At 41.0% G+C, this 12,464-nt stretch overlaps 1 protein-coding gene across 1 annotated transcript in view; it reads left to right on the forward strand.

The window, feature by feature from the left end:
- Positions 1-12,464, forward strand: part of LPGAT1 (lysophosphatidylglycerol acyltransferase 1) — a 56,200-nt gene that overhangs the window by 19,695 nt on the left and 24,041 nt on the right. Inside the window, exons 2-3 of the mRNA XM_010132203.1 lie at positions 4,366-4,484; positions 10,207-10,302. Of these exons, the coding sequence (XP_010130505.1) occupies positions 4,366-4,484; positions 10,207-10,302 (215 nt within the window). The remainder of the gene's footprint in view (positions 1-4,365; positions 4,485-10,206; positions 10,303-12,464) is intronic.

A 12,464-nucleotide genomic window follows, 5' to 3' on the forward strand; every position in this document is an offset into this window, starting at 1 on the left:
CAGGAATGCTTGAGTGTGAGGAGGAATGTTGAAAACACAGAAACCCGGTTGTCAGGAGTTACGGTTACTGTCGAATGTCTAATACTAACTAACGTTCCTTCTTCTAGAAAGCAGGGTGGCTTTTGAGGAAGCAGAGGAGGCTGTCCGTTAATAATGCTGTTTGTTTGCTACTGATGGTTTCCAGGTGATCGATGGAAAGTGTTACTGTTCAGTTCTAAGTGTTGTCAACCTGCAACTTCTCTTTCTGGTTTTCCACTGCAACTGATTTTCCTGAAGTCTTGCCTCATGGATGCAAATTATTGCAAGTGATAGAAGAAAAATAAACTAAAGGGTGGCACGTTCTGGAGTAAAAGTTCTTAACTTCTCCAATTCTCCAACATTGCGTAGGCTCGAATCTAAATGGCAAAGTGGATTTCCAACTCCAATATACATTTACGTCTGTCATAACTTTCAGGTGACCTATCTAGATGGTTTGGGGGTTTTAATAATTAAAAACATTTCCCTGAAGCATCAGTCTTTTAATTTTTTTTTTTTAATTTATGGGATTAATATGGTAGCTTTTAGATTTGGATGATGCTACTCTGAGCATTGCATCTGGTTCCTTCACTGCCCATTTCCTAATGATTGTTGAAATTTTTGGCAGGAGGCTTTTTTTCTTCTTTCCAGTTCAGTGGAGAAATAAGATAAAACTCAATACATTTTGAAATAATGCTAAGTATTAATTAGCACTTTTAAGATGCCAGTAAAATTTATGCTGAATCTTACAGCACACAGTGTAGTGAAACTATTAACTGTAATGAAGCAGCAACGGTCAAAAATATCAGAACGTTGTTGAAGTTTCAAAATGCGGTATGGAAAATGAAGTAGTTCATGCTAATTGCTAGGCAATTCCACAGAATGTTAGGCTCCCATTCGGGCCAGGTTTATTCAAAAGTATAAAATAAATCTACTGAATTGTTAGGTAGCCCACCCTGATGACACACTGCAATTAAAGCGCTTGAATATTTATTCATAGCATCGTTTATGTGCACAGTTAAGTTAAAGGCATGACTACAAAGCAGCCAGGCGTTCTGAGAACCCTCAGTCGCTACATTTAGCCATGTAATAGTTCAGTAAAAATGTAGAAAAACCCTCTTTTATTGCTTTTATTTTCTTCTTTAAGCTCTGCAAGGATTAGCTTGTAAAAAGTTTGGTTTGCAGCTCATCACGTGAAATACTTTCTTGGTGTTTTAGAGGCTTGCGTACGTCTTGGACTTCTTGTTGTAAGAGAAGGATAAATCTTACGGCCCGTGCAGTCGCAGATCTTCATCTTTTCCTGGAGAAGCCTTTTGCTTACAACACTAAGTCACAAACGAAGTACTCGTTATAGTTAAGCCACTTTGTCCCAATCTTGTGGGTAGAAGATGTCATTGCTAGTCAGGGTTACCAGATTTTTTTAGTACTGAGTTTACTGTGATTTCAAAGTACCCCGTTACACTGACTTCCTGCATTTTGCTTCCTTCCTTTATGTTATTTCACCACATTAAACAGCATTTGCAGATACCTGACTACTGCGAGGCTGCAGTCACACAACCGGTGTCCTTACAAAATGTGCCCTGGCAATCGAAGGAAGCCTTGGAGGAATGTTTGTTGGTTTTTCAGACCCCTGAGTGACAAGTACTTGTCTTTGAACTGTTTTTTGCCTTGTAAGAGTGGAGCAAAGGAGTGTTCCTGGTTCTGCTGCCATGCAGCTGAGGTTTTGGTTTGGGTGGTTCCAGCTGCAGTGGAGCAATGTCATAACACAAGTATTTCCTAAAGCTAAAGATGCTCCTTTCGAAAATCTCAGTATGGTGAGAAAATTGAAGACAAGCCTTTATTCCCCCTACTGAGTTTCAAGAGACACTGTGAACTGAAAATTCCACGTATGTTTGAAGGGTTTTTCTTCTTCTGAAAGAATTGTGGAAGCGGCAGTAGTCTTTCTGCACACTTTTGTGGTTTGCTGTTCTGATTTCAATCCAGAAATGCTCTGTGAAGGACTTGCACAAACTGATCCTTTTCTCCTGCATAATCAGATCGATCAATTGACCATAATAATTGACCATGATGTTAAGCACAAGAGACAGCCTGATTGTTGGGGAGAAATGACAGAGGGGAAAGAAACTAGAGGATGTCCAGCTGAATCACTGTGATTTAATAACCCGCTACCTGTCTGCTGAGCCACAGAAGTTGAGCTGTTAGCCTGGCCAGCTGATAGATAAAATGAATTGAGTAAAACAATTAAAGAATTTAATCAAAACTGGGTTTTTTTACCTTGCATTTGGAGTGGGATAACAGAGCCAGCATTTTTACTTCTCAGCTTGAACTCGTTGGTACATTGTAAGCTCCTTGTATGTTTCTACCCTCTGTTGGATTTAACAAGATTAGGTAGAATACTCTAGATAACAGCAGAAGGGTTTTTTTTTTCCTGTGTTTCTTGACCAGGGTCTAACTTAAAGTTGCCAAGTCAGATATTAGTCTTCACCTGGTATGCTAAAAATGTAATTTTTTTTCTAGTAAATTAAATTTCATACATTTTCTTCTTTAGTTGTTTTCAGTTGCATGCTAGTTCTCATGGCTTACATTTTTCACCCATGAAATTTGTTTTAAGCCTTCAGAAAGTTAGATCTATGAAACTTTTTTGGAGATTAAAAATAGTTTCTTTTTAAACTGCTCTACAGTAGAAATGAATACTAGTAAAAATGGGTCAGTTCCAGGGAAGTACCTATATTAATCAATTTTTCCACTGATTGATCTAGCAATAAAATAATTTTATTTGGAGGGAATGTGCACGTAATTTGGGAGGAGGGATAAAGGAGATCTTTCAAATTTGTGTTGAGAAAAATAGGAAAGGATCTGTGGTTAGCTTGCCCGGGGAAAGGAAAGGAGCTTGAACACTATGGGATGAATAGTCCTCCCCACCTTCATATTGCTAGTCTATCGACTTGTGACTCGATCCAGCATTTTGTGCTTTGACTTAGTGTTCAAGTCTCAAATCAGTGCTAATTTGGGAGCTGTTAGAAAGTAATCGAAGTGCCAGTTTTCAGAGGTGTGATGCTAATTGTATTTCTGCAAGGACAGGGGAGCTACTCGTGGATTATTGATTCTTGTCTTCAGCGTGTAGCCTATGGCTTTGGAAGCAGTTACCACTGCTTATGAGACAGACGGGAGTAGAGTAATTAATTGTCCGGTGATAAAAGTTGTTCACTGCCTGGAGACCTGTTAATGACAGTACTGAAGATGCAGTAGTGGAGGTGAAATATTTCCTTTGATGTCAGAAATGAAAATAATAGCCAGTAAGAACCACTTAAGATACTGAACAAGCACAGAAGACTGATCATACCCTGTGTGGGCACGCGTGGGCATGTACATCTTACTTGTCCTTTGAACCTCTCGGAGCTACCCCGCCTGCCCATCCTCTCCCCGCGCCCCGCGTTGCCGTCACCTTCGCTTTTGTTGAACAGGGCCACACGCTGCTTGCTTGCCTCTCTGCCCCAGTAACAGCACTGGGTGCATTCTGGTCTCTGATTTATGACAGGCTTGTTCTAGTTGCCCATCCATGGTTCTTCTTTGGAAGGCAGCCTTCTCCTTCTCTAGTTAGTTACTTTGTGATGAGGGAACTAGCAATTTTAACTCCTCCTTCTTGCCTCAGCGTATTTTTGCTAGTCACTGTAAAAGTTAGATAATCAACAGATGTTGTTTCCTCCTGACGTCATTCTTACCACTGGAGTCTCTGGTCTACAACAAAATGACTTGGAGTTTATGTCCTCTGAGCAGCCTTTTCTGAACCCACGTTCCTGCCTGTAGCTAATGTCTTCAGATGTGAATTACTGAGTTTGTTCCATGTAGCATTTTAAATCCAATGATCCAACTGCAGAGTTTTTGTTTTGCTTTCAGTGGAGCAGTTTAATAATAGTAAGTGTAGAAATGAAACCAAACTGGCTAAGTTCAAAATAACAGAAGTTTTTGACAACATCATTTGTTTTTTAATCTAATGAGGTGAGACAGTTGAATTTGAAAGCTGGGTCAAAAGCTTACATAATTTTGAGACCCTAAATATAGAACTGTGTGATGACACAAAAAGATCAATCTCTGCGCATATATTCTGGTAGAGTATTTTTGTTTTGTTCTTATTTTGCGCATGCAGTTTAAAACTAAGCTGGATACCCTGTGCTTGGAAAAATGGTCTTGCTAATATTCCTATCTTACGCTATGTGCCAATTTAAATTGACATGTAGGTTTCTTTATTGTAGTTGTCTGGGTGCGGGGTGTTAGGGTTTTTGTTTTGTTGATTGTGAAATTCCCCTGTGGTCATTGTAAAATTTGCCTTTCTCTTTATTTTCCTAATAGTGGTGGAATGGGGTGACGATGTTAAAGCAGTATCAGAAGATGAAGCCATGGTGCTGGTGAACCATCAAGCGACGGGGGACGTCTGCACTCTGATGATGTGCCTTCAGGATAAAGGCACGGTAGGCTGCAACCGGGGAGCGGGATCTGTGTACGCAATCCGTTACCTTGGGTGTGCTTGCATCGGGGCGTGGTGCTGATGACCGGCTCTGTGTGTTAATCCAGAAAGGATCCCAAGGCCCCGAACAGGAAGCTTTTTGTTTAGCTTTGGTTTAACGTGACAGACAGTAGCTCGGAGCAGGGTTTGGATGGTAATGGTTGCCTTTTAGGAAGGTGAAATAGGAGCTGAGTCAGTGTGCATCCAGTCTAGGTCACCAGGGGGAAGCGTATCTCCCTGCAGGTAATCATGTGCTCGACTTTTTCCTCTCACCTTGTGCAACTCATGCAAACTTTGCTCCAGCTTCTCAGTTATGACTTTATTCCAGAATGGAATTTTTCTCGAAGTTAGAAGCAAGTTGTGTATGGCATTTTGGTAGGAGTTCAGAAGCTGGAGGTGACTTCCCTCTACCCAAGCCAAGCTAGCTGGCTGAGGTCGGAATTGCTCAACCTCTTGCTGCACAAACTGAAGCGTTTCTTGGTGAGAAGCACAACTGATGTCAATTGCTTCATGCATTGCTGTTCGGAAAATTCTCCTCTGGGCAGTGTAGTGCTGGAAACTAGAGTATGGGATCGAAACTAGAAATAAAATTTATGTGCAAATCAGGTGGAAGGGGGATGTGTGTGTATGATCAGGCTGCAAATGGTGAGAGGCATTTTTTCAGCTTGCCAGGTATGTATCAGCTGTGTCTGTCTTAGCGTTGTCGTCTTTCTTGTGACCATACAGTGAAGAAACAAGGAAAACAACTGGTTTTTGTTGCACCTGCACAACTTGTAACTGGAATCGGTTTTCTTAGTGTTTATTAATACAGATTGTGTCTCTACCAGTGATGTAACATTTGTTTCAGAAATTTTCCCAGTTCTTATGACAGCAGAGCTGATTTAAAAAAAAAATCTCTAAGAAACCAAACTGAAATAAGAAATAATGAAAATGCCACTCAAGATTGAGCAGAGACTAATTTTTTTGTTTCTACTGTAGCCTAGAGAAGTCTGTATTTTAAAAGTACTGTGAATTACTTTAATTTCTTATACCAGGTATATCTGGTATTCCAATGAGCAGAATGGAAGAACAAACGTTCTTTAATTCCTTTCATCAAAATTATGCTTAGGACAATTCTGTGAAAAGTCACAATGACTGTGAGGCTGTAGTTCTGTGGATAGGTACTGCTATCCCAGGTGTTCTAAATATCATAGAGCTTCACTGACTCATGTGTACATATAGAAATCTAAGCCATAATTATCCTGTCTGACTCCACAGCTAAAAGGTTTCAGTCAAGACAGAGTAAGTTTCAGTGAGTAGAAGATGTTGAACATGGAAGAAGACATTGAAATAGCAAACCATCTTCACCATGGAAACTGTTAGGTTTGCAGGTTTTCAGAGAAGTTAAACACCCTTAAAATTACTACTTTTTCCCTTAAAATAACTGCAGTCATTGCTCTTGGAATATAGGAGTCCAGAGCCTAGTATGCCTTTAATGTTTTTATCTAATAAAGAAATAAAAACCCACAAACCCACATGCTTAAAATATATAGCTAGAGTAGTAAAGTGGCTAAAAATAATGGGGAAGATAAGGATAGTTTATCCTTGATAGAACCTGCTGAATCCAGTGTTTTTAAATAGTGTGTTTCATATTTCTGAACAGAGGAGAATTGTGTTTACTCTGAGTGACTGAAACCACTGGAGGAAAAAGCCCCAAACCTGCCTGTCTAAAAGAAATCATTACACAACAGACAACTATTTAAATTAGGCAGTTTTCTTTAAATACAGTTTAAACTTAACGTGGAGTCCTTCACAACCTTGATATTCATCTGTTAGTGCTTTCCAAGAATCGTTTTTTATTTTGTTCGGGACAGTGAAGCTGCAGTAATTCCTCAACATTTTACCGCTTAGCTGTCAGAGTGTTTTGTGAAGGTGAAAGTCTCGCTTCTGCGTCGCGTAAAGAAATGGAACAGCTCACAGAGGAGCCTCTCGGCAGTGATGGTGCAGTGGCAGAACTAGGAAGACCTTCCTCCTGTGGCTGGGCGACGCTTCTTTTGCTTGCTTTTGCCAGCCAATACAAATTGAGCTGAAACCAGATGTGATTGCAAGCACTTACTGTTTAATGCTGCCCTTAAAAAAACGTTAATTTAAGATATCAAAAGGGTCTGATCTAAAGTTCTTCGGTTTTCTGTGTAGTGAGGTAGAAGACTGAAACTTGACATATTCTTGCAACTTGACAATATTTCTTAAGGACAATGTCAGGAACATGTATTTTTTTTTCTAGTATTTTATAAATTCTTATATGTAAATATAGTGTTGTTTATCTGTTTTAAGTAAATTTAATCTCGCTGGGCAATTAGCTAAAGATACATGAGTTAGAATGTTTCTGGTCTTTCAGATTCACTTATGCGAATAAGGAAAACAGGGAAGTGGAACTTCGCAAGAAGTTCTAATTTTAATGGGAGGACTCGGCTGGTATTGTTTGGCTAACACATGCTACCTTAAGACAAGTCACCCAGAGAGAGGTTTCAGTTAAATCAGAAGTGACCTAATTACACTGTTTATGTAGTTCGAGAAATTGTTCAAATTTGTTTGTGAAAGTAAGTGTTAAAACAAACTTGGTAAGTTAGTTGAGGTCTCATAAACATTAAAGGTTATGCATTTAAGAAAGAGAAGTGGGTTTAAATGCTGCTAGTACTGCTCTCTGACTGGATTAGGACCGATAAACGTGGCTGGTTTTTCTGACGTAGAGCAGAAAGCAGTGCCAGGAAAGGTGCAGTGCAGACACAGAGATAGAGCTTGCAGCTGTGAGTGCAAGTTTCAAGACCTGTTCCCAGGTTTCATTGTGAAGAAGTGGTTGAAAGATGAAAGTCAGTCTATCCAGGTTGCTTTGTTATGAAATCTCTGTAGAGCGAAATGAAAGTGGGTCTGTGAAGAGGAGGCACCGAGATTTTCTTTTTTAATAGAATTGGTAAAAGCTTTTTCTGCATTCTGAACTTACTTAAGCAGAAAGGATGAAGCAAAAAGGGCTTGAGACAGCATCCAAAAATTCTTTCAGTCTATAAACAACAATGAATCTGTGTTCAAAAGTTTGAATGTCTTTGTTTGAACCTCCTTGAAATGCAAGTGATAAGAGACTCATCTGATAAACATTGGTTTGTTCCTGAGGATCCTGAACGGAAGAGCCACCACCGCTATCTCGCAGTGTCCTCTGTTCTGGCCTTGGCAGCAGAACAGAAGGAATATCCATTAATCTAGTTGCCTTTTGATTGCAAATAAGATAACTGTGTTCTATTCTTTGAACTCCTCCTTTTTTATTTCATGTGTTAGAGTGTGTGTATGTACTCATTAGTTCATACATTAAAATATTTCCTCTTTGTACCTCTTGCCACTGCTGAGGCTTGTAGACAGATTTGTCATCGCTAACCTCTGGAATCTGCCTCTTTGTCACCCACTTGCAGCAAACTGCCTGTATGTTTTGTCTTAGTTACAACTTGTATGTCACACCAATCTTGGACACAGTCACATCGCTCCTCAAAAGGACTGAGCAAGTCCAGGGATGCTGGTTAGAAGCCCCGTGTCACCTAAATCATGGTGAGATGGACTTCAGACTCTGAAGAGCAATGATCAACCATCAGGGCAGACCTACCGTCATCTACATAGAAAGTGGTATGGGAGGAGAGAAGCACCAGCATTGTTGGGCAGGAGTTCCTCATCCAGGATTACGATAGAATGTCGAGGGACCAATGTTTTCTCCTCAAAAGACACAAACCTTTCCTTTTTGGCGAAGCAGATTATTAAACTTGCTTATCTCCTCTAGCAAAATAGATTATGTTGTTTTAACTTCTGCTTGATACAGTAAAGTAATTGCAAAATGCTGAAGTAGCAGATGAACGCTGACAGTCATACCGGTCATATGCGACAGGCTGATATGTCTTCAGTGGAAGTTTGGTGGTTTTATCAGAGGACATGGTTCTGTACACCAGCCAGTCGTCTTTGGGCTGGTGCATGGGCATGAACGTAGGATATCGCAGTGCCTTGAAGAGCAGTATCGCCTCTCAGTGATGCTTTTTACACTGCTGTCCTTACGGCACACGTTTTCTTTCTTCTGCTGCTCCCTAAGGCTTTCTAATTTACTGAAATGGAAAGAATGTGAATCTCTGCCAGGAAGAATTTTTGCTTTAAGATCCTCTATTTACCACAGGCTTGGGGATAGCTGTATGAGAAACCATTGCACCAATATTAGTCTCAAGGGAGGAGTTATGTCTAGGAACTAATTTTTCTCTCATCGCTCACAAATACATAGTGTGTCTTGTTCCCTTGGATGTGTAGCAAGCAGTAAGAAATACCACTGGCAGAGAGGAGAAGACACTAGCGTTGTCACAGAGAAGGAACGGATCCTTGTTTCCAAAGCAAACCCTGTGTATCTCTGAGAGCTGACCTCTCCTCTCAAACGTGGTTTCCTTTTCCACTTCCAGTGATGCTAGAGGGTCCAGAAGTGGCTGCTTTTGCATTACCCAAGATCTTCAAATCGGCAGTTTTCTAGTATTAAAAAGTTGGGGTATTTTCTAGAGGAAATCTTTATTTCTTAGACTGCTTTTTTTCTGTCTTTGCCTCAAGTAATGTATCTCGGACAACTGAAAGATGCCAAGCACAAGGTGCCTGTTGAAGATTCAAAAGAATACCTTCTGAACACCAGAGAAATGTCACGGTTCTCCGGATGCTTTTTGATGGTGATAAATGGAAGAGTACTTTGTTTTATGACGGAAGTTTCACTGAACTTGAGTCGGTCTTGGTGTGGCCTTACAGGGAGGAGTACAGGCAGCTAGGCTCCTGTGGGGCTGAGAGCGGGTAGGACACGCTGCATGTGCCAGTTTTGGAGAGCCAGTTCCTACCCCTCTCAAAACGTACGTGTAGGAGCCACAGAGGAGAAAGACCTTGTCAGAGAAGCAGCTTTTCCCTTCTGTTATTTACCTCTTCTGGAGTAACTCTTCTATCTTAAATCTCAACGGGCTGAACAGCTATAGTACTTGCCTTCACGGTCCCGTAAGAAGTGATGGCCAAAGTGAATCTAATGGCTCAACCCCTATTTTTGTCTTGCTGCTGTGCTCCTTGGCTGGGACAAGGAATGCGAATCAGTGCAATTCTCGGGGCTGCGTGAGAGAAGTCAGTAACGGCACGTGGGCTGTGAGTGCTGCAGTTCAAAGATAGAGTGAGCACGCGTGGAGCATGTGTGCACCAGAAGCACCAGAACAACGTGATCTCACCCCTGAAATTGCCAAGTACAAAAAAATATAAGGAAACATGTTTTTGTGGTGGGCATAAAGCAGTTGGAGATTTCAAATACAGCTCTGTATTGTTTTGTGTATGTGAAGAAATGCTGAACGTGATTGCAGTTTGCAGCTGGCTTGAAATTGTGGTAGGTCAGAAGGAAGCATTACACAACTTGTGTGAAGAGGAGGAGCAGAAATTTCTGTAGCCTGCGGCTAGCTAACAGTGCAGAACGGTATATGGTATTGCAGAAAGACAGCTATTTAATCCTGCTCTTGAGGGAGGAGCGTACCTTTGTACTTCGTGCTGCTTTATACTTCGGGGCATAAAGGACTTTATTCCATATATTCATCGCTTTTATTGCTGGTGCAGGGGTGACCAGTATATGCATAATTCTCTGCGGTTGATAGTTACTAAACTTTTTTTTACCTTTTCAGGTTGTCCGTCAGATGATGTGGCTGATGGATCATATTTTTAAGTATACAAACTTTGGCATCGTGTCTCTAATCCACGGAGACTTCTTTATAAGACAGGTAAATGGAAACACTTAACGGTGCTTTGATTTATCCTCTATTTGGAACATCGTGGTGTTACGGGGCTTACTTGTTACCTCCTGGATGGTTTGCAGGATGAAATAACTATGCTATAATGCATCCATTTGGATAGAGCTGTTTTCCTAGGCTTGTTTTATTATTTGCCTAGACACAAATGTTTATGGAATCCAATTATGGCGGGAGCCTTTTATGAGAGAGGTGTACCAGCAAAGTATACGGGCGGTTCTTTTTGTCTCTGACTGCCCATCGTTGGTGCCTCTCCTCTTTCCTTAGTGACCTTGAAGCTGTGCAGTGACTTAGGTCGCTGTTCTGACTGTTAACGTTTCAGATAAGGAAAGGCTGGAGCATCCCTTTTGATGGTGATGTGGTAGCTGACCCGTTTAAGGTGGTGATGGACCTGCATAAGTAGTCATTTAATTGATTTCTGAAGGATAATTATTAGGAAGGAATGTGTGTTAAGCCCAGCATCTCAAATCTTAAGGAGTAAAAGCCTCAGATTATTTCTTCCAATTTTTTTGTCGTTTGGTAGCTGTTGGTCAAACTGCAGTCTAAACGTAGAAACTCAGAAGTAAAATGTTAAGCGTGAACCTGCCGCCAGTTTTCCGAACTGCGACATCCAGCATATACATTTGTTTTGTCTCCTTATTTTTATTTATCTGGATTTAAAATCTGTGGTCAGCCAGACAGAATTAATGAAATTTTCACTTTCAGAGAAAGAAAAGCTAATTTACTCGGAATGAAATAAAGAAATGCTTAATCACAGCTCTACACCGCTAAAGGGAGATTTCTCACCAAGACTAGAGGCAAGGTTTGAAAACCTCAGGCAAGGCTAGATAAAAGAGGTCTCTAGAGATATACAACTGTGCACTGTGAGAGTATGGAAGGAACAGGGTTTGACACTTTAAAATACAAATCTATTTCCATAGTTAAAATTCACAGGATACACATTTTGAGGTACACAGGGTTGGCTGCTTGTTAATTGTTATTTCTGACTGTGGTGGTGCAGTTACAGTTATAAAAGCAAACCCTTACTGAGCTGCAAAAACTAAGGTTTCTCTTCCTTTTTGTCAAGGGGCTGAGATATGCAACATCACAGAATTACGTCATCATGGGTATAAATACAAACCAACTGAAAATAAAATGTTTCTTGGATGCTAATTAGCCTTTGGGTGCAGCAAAAAACCCTTAGGGTGAGTAATGATCCTTTGCCGATGTGTAGAAAGGCCCTAGAAATGCTGGGATGAGCAAGTGCTTCATTCCCCCCTGCCCGGTAAAGTAGTTTGATCATGGTACTGTACATCCTACGGGTTAAAAATGTGCATCGGCCTCATTTTCATGAGCAGCACCAGTGGCAGTTTTGGGAATGCTGCTGAACTCTGCTAGAAGCCGACTAGTGTTTTCCTTTCTCCCATTGAAAAGTTTACACTGGAGGCCAAGGCTGTCAGTAACTTGCCGTGGCGGTGATGGCATCCCAAGGAATTTGTCAGCAGCCTGCTTCTACCTGTTCCCTTTCCTCTAAAGGAGAGAAGGCTGGGCCTGTTCCCTGTGACAGTGATCAGCGAGCCGTGGTCTTCAGGCATTGGTTGTGCTACGGAGCTGCTTCTACATGACTTATTTCTGGACAGTATGTTAATTGCATCTTCCAGGATTCTTCCGTATTCCACCAGTCCCGGTTGCTCCTAAACGCTCTTCTCTTTCCTGTTAGTCTAGTAGGTTTTTCTGTATCACAACAGCATCTTAAACCTCACGGTACTTGCTAAACACAATTTATCCTCCAGTCACATTCATTAGGTTTCTTTTTTGGAGAGTTCTAATATCTAACATGCGAAAAGGTTATTGTTCACTGTGGTCCTTTTTCACTTCTGTCCTGGAGTCCTGTGGGAAAGGACTGGTCTAACTGAGGACCTTTGACACTGCTCTTTAATTGCATTATCCTGAGCGGGCAGAGCTCTTCCCTTCAATTTCATGAGGGAAGGTAGAAGTAATTGCAATTGTAAGATTTCAAAATCTGGGAGGAACACTTTCATAAAGCTTGTCTTCCATAAAATACCATTTCTTGTTGTCTTCTACTCAACCCCACTCTTTCACTCCTCCCTGCCAAACAAACCCACCCCCAACGAGAGGAGGGGTTGGGGTGGTTT

The sequence above is a fragment of the Buceros rhinoceros genome, unplaced genomic scaffold, assembly GCF_000710305.1.
Source record: "Buceros rhinoceros silvestris isolate BGI_N320 unplaced genomic scaffold, ASM71030v1 scaffold24112, whole genome shotgun sequence".
NCBI classification, from domain to species: Eukaryota; Metazoa; Chordata; class Aves; order Bucerotiformes; family Bucerotidae; genus Buceros; species Buceros rhinoceros.